A 13,193-nucleotide genomic window follows, 5' to 3' on the forward strand; every position below is an offset into this window, starting at 1 on the left:
CAACTCAGAACTGCTAGATCCAGATTGGTCTGTGATGTATGTCAAGTCATTCACATTTCAGTTCTGCCAATCCATCATAAAATCATATAGCCAATATGCCAAAGGGATTCACCAGGAGGTCATGCAGGGAGTTTGGAGCTGAGGCTTTTGCTCTTTGCACAACTTTATGCTGACCACATATTTGGAAGGGTGAAGCCATTGAGACGTCTTCCCATTTTTCTAGGGTGAAGCAGGCCCAGCTGGTCCGAAAGGGTACAGAGGAGATGAAGGCTCTTCTGGGCCAGAGGTTAGTATATTCTAATGTCCATGATTAGGGGAACTATTCCTTGCCTCAAGAGCTTAAAATGCCACTCACTTCACAGACAGCAGTGTTGCAGAATGCTGTGCTGCAGAAGTCTCCTGGGGATGAGAGAGCATTGTGTGTTTTCATGACATACAGAGTTATACATCAAAGGCTGCTTAGAAGACGTGGAATTTAGTAGGGCTTCTGCCCCTGCTTGCTCCTCTGGGCAACCCCCACTTACACCCCTGGCCAACCCCCTCCTGGCCCCAATAGTTAGGACTTCAAAGTGAACCACTTTGAAGGGCTTCCAAACTGTCCTTTGTAAACATCCTTTCCAATGGAAATTTGAAAGGAAAGATTTTTAAAAATGTTGCCATTTGCAGTATCTTAGCAAACCATTTGCAAATACAGCCCTATCTGGGAAGCCCATAGAGTCCTATAGAACGCTAAAGGCAAACTATGTACTTATTTTAAGGCACCAGAGGATGATTTGCTGTTTGTATCTCAACAAGTGCTGTCCGTATGGCAATGCCTTTGATGCTTTCCCCCATGTGCTTTATAGGGTCCTAAAGGACTGCCTGGCCCACCTGGATTACCTGGAGAAACTGGCTTGATGGGTGACAGGGTGAGTGTCCTAAAGGAAATGTGCAAAATGTGAGGGGAGACCACCGAGTGGGACCAGGAAGACTCTGCGCCACCCTCTTCCTCCCAGCTCCTTGGGAAGCAACTTCCCCAGAACTGAGAAGCAAATGGTGGCCAGGGGGAGAGGGGAACAGAGCAAACCAGCTACTCACTGGAGTGTCTGAGGAGAAAAAGGAGAAATCCACCCCCTTTTGAGAGCGGCTGCTGCGCTTTGCCTACTTCCCCCTCAGGCTCCCTCCGCGTCCCTTTCTCTCCCTTGCCCACCTGCCAGATGCAGCGCTGCTGAGGAGGAAAAGGGAAGCAGGGGCCCCCCAGCCCCATTCTCATTGCTGCCTGCCTCACTCGCGAACCTGCAAGAAACCAGGGCTGCTGGGTCCAGTCTCCAGTCACGGGCTCCAGAACAACCGTCAGCCCCACCTCTTCCCTCTTGGGTCCCCCCCCCCACTCTCAGCCTCTGTTTCTCCTGCCAGCCACCCTCCCTTCCTCCTGCTCTTTCTAGCCATGCTCACAATGCCCTTCAGGTGGGAACCGGCACCCTTTTTTCTAGGGGGGGGGGGGGAAGCACTGACTGTAACATAAAGTTCTCTGGTGGCTAACAATGAGTTGATCCCAGGGAGCCTATCAGCTTAATAGACTACAGACATACAAGGTTCATAAACTAAACTTTGACGTCACCTCTTGGCTTTGGAACTTCCTCTTAGGGAGAAGATGGCCGAGCAGGAAATGGCACAGATGGTTTCCCCGGTTTCCCGGTGAGTTTCACTCCAGCAGGCCAAAGTTTAAAAAAAGAATTCAGACAAAGCTTATTACCACTTGCATTCTTTTTTATCTAACTTCCTATTTTCCTTCTCTTCCTAAGGGATATCCTGGCAACAGGGGTGATCCTGGGGCTAATGTAAGTCTCAGTCTCTCCTTTCTTGGTACCCAGGCATGCCATATCTCCTCCCCAGCCCCTGCACACACAGGTTGAAAGTATCAAGCATTGAAATCATATGCTGGTATATTTGTTAATCGCAGAGCAGTAACGTGGAACAGCTTTAGAGCTGATATGTGTAGTTTTTTGAAAAGATAAACAAGATATTTGGGATATTTTCAGGTAACACCATTATTTGGAGAGAAAAGTGTGATTGTGAATTATTGTACTAGTCTATTGGTAAAAGCAACGTAACTGGAAAGCAGGATGCAAGCAAACTTCTCCAAGTTTAGGCTTCAATAACTTTTCATAAATTTATTCTCTGGCTCAGATCAAAATATTGCTGGTTTCCATCCTATGCCACTGCCAGCAGTCCATTCCCAACACAGTGCCCTGTTCCCTTCCCACAAGCGGGAACTGTTACTCTCAGGAGGACTACATATCCCATGGTCCCTGGCGCTTTATGCCCCAATGCTCTGCTAATCAATATAGAAGAGAGGAAGGGGAAAATCTATTCCTTTACATCCACCCTTGCTGCTTCCACCATCACTGGGTGTTGGGAAGGGGGTGGATGGCAGGGATGAGCAGGCATTCTTTTGAGCCCTTGGATTGGTTCAGAAGGATAATATGAATTGTGTTCATGTTTTCACCACAAGAAATTCTGCTATTCCCAAATTAATCCAAAGCAAATTTGAGAGAGAGCTTTCCCTTTGTACTAAAGAGCCTTTCCTTGGCTGAGCATCTTATTGCAAATTGTAAACAGTACACTAATAATTGTTTGCCTGATATTTCCAGTAAGCATTTGAGAGGTTTTGCCCACATTCACGTTCTATCCAGAATTGCCTTGCAATGCAGTAGAGGCAGATGATTGCTCTGAATGTAGCTTGGTAACAAAAGGTCTAAGTCCAACAGATGAAATGTATCTGAATGCCTTCTGGTGATCTCTTGCCTGCAATCAAGCATTTTGACAAGAAGCAGAGAGCGCTGTGTCTGCTGCAGTCTATGGACAAGGCCTCTTTCCATGGTTAACTGCAGGAGCTGCAGGTTTGTGTACTTCTGCTCAATGGCCTTATCTCTTCCCTTTTCAGGGTACCAAAGGCTATCCTGGTCCCAAAGGCGATGAAGGAGAGATCGGAGACCCAGGGCTGGAAGTAAGCAAATGAATGGGGTGGATTATACTTGTCAGAAGTATATTCCCTTAAGCAATATAATCCATGGGTTTTATTCCCATCATACATCTTTATTTGAAATGTATGATAAATTATTCAACAATATTATTTAATACTTTAACACCCATCCATTATACTATTCAAAAATATGTGGAGGGAGTAATAGAAAACTTGTCTGGACAGATGGGGAAGTGAGGGTATGTATCTGGAAAGAATTGAGCTGCCTTGGTCATTAAAGATGGGCAGAACAGGAGAAGAAAATGTGGAGACCAAATTTCTGTTCCCTTTTAGACGTGACAAAATAACTCCTATTTACCAAGTATTTGGGGGGGAAAACTAATTGAAATAAGTGATGACACAGAAAAGTGAACATACACTTCGGCCAACTTTAGCTGAGTTCACCATCAGAGACAACAGCTAGAATTAGAAATATGCAATTACCTACAGATGAAACATTCTTGATTCAAGTACGTGCTATGGAAACAAATGGGGATTCCTTCCACCTAAATGCATTTAGGTTTGCAGTTTACATTTCTGATAAACATTAATTGTCATTTATTTGTTTAAGAATTTATGTCAATATAGTGTACGATTCATTCTAAACAATATAAAAATGCATATTAAAACAGCTTAAAATCAAACAACCTAAAACCCAAGAGTGAACAGGACAATCTTAGTCTAGTGCTGCAAAGATAGCCGTGGTGGTACCAGGCAAATGTTCCTGGGAAAGGTCAGTTGAAGGGCCAACACTAACATTTGAAGGCTTGAATATCCATTAGGAGCAAGGCCTCAGATGATGATCTCGGCAGACAAACAGGCTAATGGCAGAGATGGTGTATGGTGGGCGGGTACAGTGAATTTAGCTACCAAAGATTGGAGCACTTGTTTGGGGGTTTTGAATTTAGAAAAAATATGACGAAGGAGGAAATGATAGAGGTTTATAAACTTATGAGCAGTAGGGAGTGGGTGGATAAAGGAGATTCTTCTCCCACTTTCATAACATTAGAACTCGGGATCACTCGATTAATCCTTGTTTTGTGGGGGGGGGGGTCCATTCTGAACCCCTACATGAGTCGGTGGAGCACATGTAAGCCTGCTCCACCCCATTCCACTCCTGCCCCTTTCCATGTTGTCTTTATGACGTTTTGGGGCTAACTTCTGTGCCGTGCACAGGATCATGATTGCATGTCATGCAGACATGCCTAAATCAGTTGTTGCCTGTACATAAAAGGCAGCACCATTTCATACAGTGAATAAATAACTTATGGAACTCACTGCCACAATGTATGGACTAGAGTTTCAAAGGAAGTGATAAAAAATTATAGGACCAATTTTCAGGCTTTTTATCAAAGCTATGGGTGATGATGGAGTGATTTATCGTTTCAAAATATGTGTGAATGTATAGATGTCATCAGCATTCAGGTTTGTGTGCTGAGCACAGGTAAGATTTATATATTTCTCATCTGTTCACATGTTGCTGGTTCTCCTGGGAGTGTAGTGTTGCGGCTCTTGCACCTTCCATACGTGGGGGGAAAGTGACATGCAACCCACTCCTTAGATAGGAAGTGATCCCACAGATGCTAATCGACTAGTTTGATTGCTCAATTGTCATAGTAAGAAAGTTGAGCAAAGGCAGCCCAGAAGTCCTTCTCTAACCTGGACATCGTCTTTAACACAGAAAAGAGTGTAAGCGTCCCTTAGGAAACGGGTGTCTTTTTCTTCCAGAGCAATGCAACTGGGACCCGAGGCATGAAAGGAGCCAAAGGCTACAGAGGACCAGAAGGGCCCCCAGTAAGTAATAAAGTTCCCACTAACTATGGATTATGAAGGAACGGGCCTTTGGGGGGCTACTTGGGTTATATTATTATAGAATAATACAATAGCTGACTAGCTAGTAGTCTTTTATCAAAATGCCTTAGGCCTTAGGTAACAAATCACACCTGAGCCAATGCCCAGTGCTCTTACAAGGATAGCAACAAGAATATATTCACAAGAAGAAATATCAGAGCACTACAACATTCAAAGGCATTTTCATTGGCAGAGATTCTAATCCTCATAGCCAGATGGCTATGAGTACAAGTGGGAAAGTGTATAATTTGGATTATGAGTAATTAAATGAACTACAGTGGAGATCCCTTGGTTTTAATTTTTGGTGAGGGGTGTTTGGTTAGGAGGGTTTCCTGTTTTTGAGGGGTGTTGCCAGTTTATTTCTTTGTCTGTGTTGGGGGATCCCTGCAGTAGCAACTTGCATGCTAGCCCATTTGTTCTGGGATTAGAGCTCATCTCATCACTCTCTAAGGCACCACAGGACTCTGCCATTTTTGTAACAACTGTTTGACATAGCTTTCTCTCTGGAATTTGTCTGATGCAACTAAGAATTCTCCTGGCACTTGTACAATGTGTTGTTTTCCAGGGACCCACAGGACCCAGAGGCCCTCCAGGACCAGATGTGAGTAAAACTTCCCTTACAGGACACTTGGGTCCTTCTCTTAGTGAAGGGTTGAGTGATTATGGAGGGAAGTGTTCAGCAAAGCAAAACAGAGTAGAGATGCACTCTGGCTTGTCCTAACAAAGGTCAGTCCCTGAGTCAGTGACTTTCCCTTCTTAGCTTTCAGTAGTATTTCTAGCTATCTGTCTTTCCTTTTGACGATCTGACTTTAAAGTGAAGAAAACAGAGGTGACTTGTTTTGGACCTTGCTTACAACCTTGCATTTTCTTTCACCGGTAGGCACCCCAGATATAGCCTTTGCCCCCTCCTTGTTCCTTACACCAGTTCTGAGAATTATACCTGCATTGCGGAGGCTCCCACAACCCATTGACTAACTCTATTTTAAGCTCATTGTATGTACTGTAAGAGGGGACAACTTCGGAATGGCAGATCAAATGGCTATATTTTCAAGGAAGCAAGGAATAAGCACCCATTCACAACATTAACTAGAATTCATTACTTTAGCCTGAAATCAAGACTAAAGTGACAGTGTTGTTTCCACTAATGGAAACTTTTTCCTTTGCTTCCTGCTTATTAGATAATGCTCCACAAATGCAGCCTGCCCTCTCAGAAAAACATCTAATGCTTCACATGCTGCCTGGTGAATTGATTGCTTAATGGGACAGGGCTGTTTTCTTGGGCTAGCTGCAATGAAGGACCCAGCTAAAGGGGGATGCAGAATGATTCTTAATTTCCAAGACCTGGATGACACCAATGTTTCTTCATTTGTTTTCAGGAATGTGAAATTTTGGATATCATCATGAAAATGTGCTGTAAGTATTCTAATTTCTACTGTTGCAGAATTAGGTGTATCATTGACCAGTGACCAAGTCAGAATAAGGAACAATAGGTTGTTGGCTTTAACCAAGCTTCCACACAATCACATTGATTCTGTGATCCAAGTCTTCATGTTTCTAAATGGATTCAGTCCCATGTTGCGGAACCAGAGAGCCAGCTTGGCTCTAGTCAACTGAAGTCATTGCCTAGAGTCAGTTGGATCCATCATGCAGCAAGGGCCCATTATCAATTCCCCCCCAAGTCAGGTCCCAAGGGCCACTCTATTGGTTTTTTGGACCAGTAACAAGCCTTGTATTCTATCTAATTCAGTTTTTTAAAGTGGCTAGCATGACTCAAGCTTAGAGGGGACTTCTCCTCCATTAAGTACTGTATTTCTGGTGTGAACCCCAGAGAAAGGGAAATTGAAACCTGATTCTGTGTGCTGCCTGTTTTGGCAAAGAAGTTCACAGGATAAGGCTCTTAATTTGTTTTCATCCTTTATTTATATTTTGAAAGTATTAAATGTTTGCATCCACTATTGAATATAAACCAAGCAAATTATTTCCTACAATCCAAAAACCGCAAAGAAATGATAAGAGAGATTATTTACAATGTTTGGGAAAGGCCTCTTCCGAGCATGCTGTTTGCAGTGCCAGTTTTAACTAGTTGAGCAACTCTGTTGTGCTGTGTTAGGATTTCTTGTATACCTTATCTTCCAAAATATCCTTGTTACATTTGTTGTTTACATTAAATTACATTTGCTGTTTAACAAACTCTGTGGTTATTTTCCAGAGTTTATTAAACACTAAATGTGATTTCATTATTAATTGCAGTCAGGGATGTCAAACAATCCCAAAATATCTATTCCCACTGAAATGTCCTTCAGCATTTTTATTATACTTCCCTCTTTTCTTTTTGCTAAGTAGTATATGCTGTATTTGAAAAAGAAATCAGCTGGGATATAAAAATCATTTTAAAGTTTACCTAATATCGGGGAGAAAGTTTTCAACCTCCTCATATTGATATTTAATTTCAGTACTCTTTAGAGTCACAGTGAGTTTGAAGTTGATTCTCAGCATATTTGTTTGTTTTCTTCCTCTCTCTCCTAGCTTGCTGTGGTGAGTGTCATTTTTGCAGTTTCTTTAACAACATTATTGCATTTTCATTTAAAAATTGTCACCAAGATTTAAAAGGAGGAATCTTACTCTTCAAATGCTGTTGCTGCTGCTCCTCTAAGACCACTTGTCACTGTCTCCATTTTATGGCCTTCTGCTATAGCTGTTTACTGCTACAATCTTAGGTTATTGTGCTTCCGTAACATTGGCCATCACATAAAAAATGCCTGCATCATCTACACTACCTTGCTGGTGTCCCAGAGATGCATGTACAGTCCCTTCAATAAGTGAGTAAATAACTCAGAATCATACTTTCTTTTGTTGCCTTAGTCTTTGCAAGTATGCTCCTATGATGCACTTATTTGCCAAGGCAAACAAGATGAATTTTAACAGGGAGAAATGTAAAGTACTACACTTGGGCAAAAAAAATGAAAGGCACAAATACAGGATGGGTGACACCTGGCTTGAGAGCAGTACATGTGAAAAGGATCTAGGAGTCTTGGTAGACCACAAACTTGACATGAGTCAATAGTGTGATGCAGCAGCTAAAAAAGCCAATGCAATTCCGGGCTGCATCAATAGGAGTATAGCATCTAGATCTAGGGAAGTAATAGTACCACTGTATTCTGCTCTGGTCAGACCTCACCTGGAATACTGTGTCCAGTTCTGGGCACCACAGTTCAAGAAGGATACTGACAAGCTGGAACGTGTCCAGAGGAGGGCAACCAAAATGGTCAAAGGCCTGGAAACGATGCCTTATGAGGAACGGCTTAGGGAGCTGAGTATGTTTTGCCTGGAGAAGAGAAGGTTAAGGGGTGATATGATAGCCATGTTCAATTATATAAAAGGATGTCATATAGAAGAGGGTGAAAGGTTGTTTTCTGCTGCTCCAGAGAAGCGGACACGGAGCAATGGATTCAAGCTACAAGAAAGAAGATTCCACCTAAACATTAGGAAGAACTTCCTGACAGTAAGAGCTGTTCGACAGTGGAACTTGCTGCCAAGGAGTGTGGTGGAGTCTCCTTCTTTGGAGGTCTTTAAGCGGAGGCTTGACAGTCATCTGTCAGGAATGCTTTGATGGTGTTTCCTGCTTGGCAGGGGGTTGGACTGGACGGCCCTTGTGGTCTCTTCCAACTCTATGATTCTATATCTGTTCAGGTGGCCCAAACAGAACCACTGAAAGTTAAATAAGTTCCCTTCAATTACATCTGGGTGTATAAGATTTTATAAAGGCATTAGGGCAATTATTATTTTTCTTTCAAACTGCTTCTTCATCAGACTTGAGTTGCAGTCCTAAGGACATTTATTTAAATGTATTTTATAGTAAAATATAACATTCTGAGAGGATGAAGATGAAGCTCTGATTTAGTGTGCGTTTACATGTTCTCTCACATTGTAACAGGGATTCTGTGTTAAAAACAAACAAAAATGTAAACATATTCTAAATTATGTCACCACACAAATCATGGTTAAAGACGCTTACGATGCAGTTTAATATCTAAATTAACTAACAGTGGTTTGCAACTGGCAAAACAAAAACCAATATTTGAGGTAGATTTGCAAACTGCGGTTATACTAACTATGATTCGGCATGATATCTGACTGGTCAAATCATAGTTACAGCTGCTGCTCTGCCTTCATATTTATCCAGAGACTGGAGTGTTGAGCAAGGAAAATAATAATAATGTCAGCATCTCTAAACAATGATTTGCCTGTAATGTTAGCAGTGCAAACCATAGTTTGGAAACTTAGCATAGCATTTGACAAGAAGTATAACTTTTATTGTTATTCTGAAAGAAAGCCTTTCTGCTTCCATGAATGCTTCTATTGTGTGGTTCTGTGCTCTGTTACAGAATGCAAGTGTCTTCCTGGTGATGTTCTCTTTGTACTGGACAGTTCAGAGAGCATTGGCCTGCAGAACTTCCAGATTGCTAAGGATTTCATTGTCAAGGTCATTGACAGGCTTATCAAAGATGAAAAAGTGACGGTAAGACTTGCAAACAATCACATGTACCCCCCAGCAATATATGTTTAATGCATGTTATCATAGAAACAACTGAGATACTATCAAGTTTCCTAGCATTGTCAAAATCAACTACCTCCAGAACCCAGAGAACAGGATGCTGCCGTTGCAGTTCCTAGATGTTATAAACCGTTCTTGGTGTCTTTGTTTATGATAATACATGAACTGAAAAACACCATTTGATGTTTGACTTTTCTCTTAACAGTTTAGACAAGGGGAGACCAACATTGGTGTCGTGCAGTACAGCCATGACAACACCCAGGAATTGGTGGCCTTGGGAGACAGCAACATTGATAACATTGGAGCCTTCAAGGAGTAAGTTTAGATCAGATAACTGGGAGTTAGAGAGGGGTTATTGTGCTCAGTTTTATATGTGGCACCTCTGTGGGATGTTTTTCAGGTATCTGAATACCTTATTGCAGGAATTCTTAGCCCTAAGCACACTCAATATGAGCCACTACCCTGGGTCTCATTGCACAAGCAAGAATTGTGGCACTCCAGCCCCTGAGATCACCAAGGCGTGGCCAGGTGTAGCTCTCATCCTAAAGGCGTAACTGCACTCAGTTACTTTGTCAAGTAAATGTCTGCCTTGCACTCTGATAGGAAGCGACTTCAGGCCTGTGTATCTACGCTCCAGAGAATTAAAGAGCTGGAGCTTTTCTTAGATGCAGCAGAGCACACTGTCTGCACCAAGGAGGAGACAGGGGACATCCCTGAGGAGGAGGTCAGTTCCCCAACACAGGAGCCAGATATATGGAGGAACGTGACTCATAGAAGTAGAAAGTCCAGGGATCGCTCTGAGTGTTTAGAACTACACAATCGATTTGAAGTGCTCTCCCTTAACATGGAAGACGAAGAACAGACTCCATTTGAAGATCTCTCCCTCATCACAGTTGATCAGAAATATGAAGACGAGCAGCAAAGTCAGCCCTCCAGGAATATGCAGGTGACCTTGGAAGGGACAGCACGTGGAAGAATCCTGAACAAGCCTCTGAGGAGGCGTGTAGTGGTGATAGGGGATTCCCTACTGAGGGGTACAGAAGCATTGATCCGTGGGCCTGACAAGATGTCTCGAGAGGTGTGCTGTCTCCCCGGGGCCAAGATCAAAGATGTAACAGAACGGCTGCAAGGAATCATAAAACCCACTGACAAGTACCCCTTCCTCTTGGTCCATGTGGGAACCAATGACACTGCTAGCCATAGCCTCCAGAGGATCAAAAGTGATTATGAGGCTCTGGGCAGGACGTTGAAGCAAATGCACAAATTGCCATCTCATCTGTCCTCCCAGTTGAACGATGTGGCACAGGGAGAGAGGGAAAAATAGGGGAAGTGAACAACTGGCTTCGCAAATGGTGCAAGAAGGAACGGTTTGAATTATTAGATCCTGGTCTGCAGTTTCTTGAAGATGGACTTCTGGCAAGTGATGGGCTGCACCTCACAAGGGTTGGGAGGAATGTTTTTGCCATGAAATTCAAAAACCTCATCAGGAGGGCTTTAAACTGACTTATGTGGGGGAGGGAGACAGTGGTCCTGAAGGTAGGAATCTATCAAGTGCTGAAGATGATCATCCAAATGTCAGGGACCAAATGGAGCAAACAGCTCGCAGACTTCGTGGTGGGAGGAAAATATCCTTGAATAAGAGACATGGGGGAATGATCAATGGTCTTCAATGTCTGTATAGTACACTGTATACTGTACTGTATACTCTTCCAACTCTATGATTCTATGACTAAAGGACTGTATTTGGGGGCAATGTATCAGTGACTCTAAAACTGAGGGAAAATGACCTTTGCAGTTGATCATCTTGATCATTACATGATAAGAGACATGTCTTCTGCCACAGATATGCCAAGTGGAATTCTAGGGCACATTAGCAAAATGGTGGGTAAACAGAATTGCCACTTGATGCTTAATGCATGGGGACAAAGATGCTTCCTTCTTCTGGGAAATTATCTGATTGGAAGATATTTCTTCTCAGAATCTTCAGGCTGATCTGGGTATTTTCGGGAACAGATCACCTGCCTTCAACCCATCCAACACCTTCCCTCCCTTTTTACCTTGAATTTCCCTGTCGAGTCAGGTGCCTTTATTATACAAAATTCACTGATGAGCAGCGCACCCATAAATCTCTGTATTATTAGGATTTTGCTCACTATTTATTATCGCCTTGCAGCACTGGATAGGAACACTCCAGCCACCTCCATGCTCCCATAGTAATATGTTGATTTTGCCTCCATTAGAGAGGTGCCAAAAATCACTAACTGAATGGAGTTTTGCTGCAAAAATTGAGATTTTTAAAAATACTCCCCACCTCCTCCGAGTTCTAATCTATAGACATGCTCTTCAAATTAACTCTCTACCACAGAACTTTCCAAACTGTGCGTTGCAACACGTTAGTGTGTCTGCTGCAGTGTGTAGGTGTTGTGCACAAACACTCCCCGCTCTCCTCCCAGGACAGGAAAGGGGGTTGTTTAACCTCCGGTTTGCTAGTAAAATTGAATTACTGTGTTGTAAGATGATGCATGTCTAAAAAGTGTGTCACCAACATCAAAAGTTTGGAAAGCTCTGCCATGAATGCTTTGAAGATAACTAACCAATAAAGCAACTGATTACCTTGGTTAGGGGTGCATTGATTGACTGATCCATTGCCAATTGAGAGTACATGAGAACTTCCTCAGAATATAATTTTGTACTTCCTATGCAAATTAGTAAGATTACATCACTTTCTCATATTGCTACCACTACCACTCCTACCATTATTTAGGTTTGTTCATGATCAGTGCTTTAGATTTTCTGGAAGGAAAAGCAAGCAAACCAGACTTAGCAGGGGAGGCAAACCAAGAATGAGGAAAGAGCTAGGAGACAGGTCTAGATTTCTCTGTCAGAAGAGGAGCTGGCACTGAAACTCAACACTGCTTGCTTTGCAGAGCTGTGAAGAACCTGCACTGGATTGCTGGTGGCACATATACTGGGGAGGCCCTTCAGTTCACCAAGGATAACTTGCTGCGGCGCTTTCCCTCTGAGAAAAGAGTGGTCATAGTCATCACAGACGGACGGTCCGATGTACTTCGGGACCAAACACCACTCAACGTTCTCTGTGAAAGCAAGACCCAGGTGAAATCAATATTATATGGAGGGCGGGAGGAGGGATAGGAAAGTCTTCTTGGGTCAAGGTGTGTCTTCCTATTGAGAAAAGTTTGGGTCAGTGACTTTGGTTAAGCCAGGAGGAAACCAGCACTTGTGCCTAAGGGCTTCTTCACAATTCCACTCATCCTGTCACTTTCACCCAGGAAAACCTGCTCTTTATCAATTTTTTGGGAGATGGAAGTTTACCAATTCAGTGGTAAAGAGCTGGTTTTCCTGGAGAAATGGAAAACTGGCGAGACCCATGCCTAGAAAATGCAGGACAAGCAGGAAACCCTTCAGAGCCCTGTTTTCTAGGCATAGGACAAGGGGAGTGTGAACAAGCCCTGAGACTGTTGTGTAGCGAAGGGGGACTCCAGACTGAAATTTACGTCTTTTACTGAAGAGTTCCTGCAGTGATCACAATTCAAGGGCTAATGTGAATGTCAGAAATTCAGTGAATGTTGATATTCATTGGTAATTCTTAGTGCTTTAGAAGACCGGTGGGAAGTATAAGAAAGTTCTAACAAAGCAGACTTGGAAGGATCCTAAATAAGCTTATGAATGGGTTTTGTGTGATATTTACCAAGGCAAGCAGGGCTGGGAACTATCAAAAGAAAACTTGGCAGCATGATCTCTGTTCTTCAGCAACAGGGTAAT

At 42.9% G+C, this 13,193-nt stretch overlaps 1 protein-coding gene across 1 annotated transcript in view; it reads left to right on the top strand.

The window, feature by feature from the left end:
* COL6A1 (collagen type VI alpha 1 chain) overlaps positions 1-13,193 on the top strand; it is a 58,815-nt gene that overhangs the window by 41,584 nt on the left and 4,038 nt on the right. Inside the window, exons 21-32 of the mRNA XM_035139522.2 lie at positions 224-286; positions 846-908; positions 1,627-1,677; positions 1,785-1,820; positions 2,927-2,989; positions 4,733-4,798; positions 5,421-5,456; positions 6,232-6,268; positions 7,382-7,390; positions 9,241-9,374; positions 9,616-9,725; positions 12,338-12,524. Of these exons, the coding sequence (XP_034995413.1) occupies positions 224-286; positions 846-908; positions 1,627-1,677; positions 1,785-1,820; positions 2,927-2,989; positions 4,733-4,798; positions 5,421-5,456; positions 6,232-6,268; positions 7,382-7,390; positions 9,241-9,374; positions 9,616-9,725; positions 12,338-12,524 (855 nt within the window). The remainder of the gene's footprint in view (positions 1-223; positions 287-845; positions 909-1,626; positions 1,678-1,784; positions 1,821-2,926; positions 2,990-4,732; positions 4,799-5,420; positions 5,457-6,231; positions 6,269-7,381; positions 7,391-9,240; positions 9,375-9,615; positions 9,726-12,337; positions 12,525-13,193) is intronic.

Source organism: Zootoca vivipara, chromosome 1 (assembly GCF_963506605.1).
Source record: "Zootoca vivipara chromosome 1, rZooViv1.1, whole genome shotgun sequence".
Classification (NCBI taxonomy): domain Eukaryota; kingdom Metazoa; phylum Chordata; class Lepidosauria; order Squamata; family Lacertidae; genus Zootoca; species Zootoca vivipara.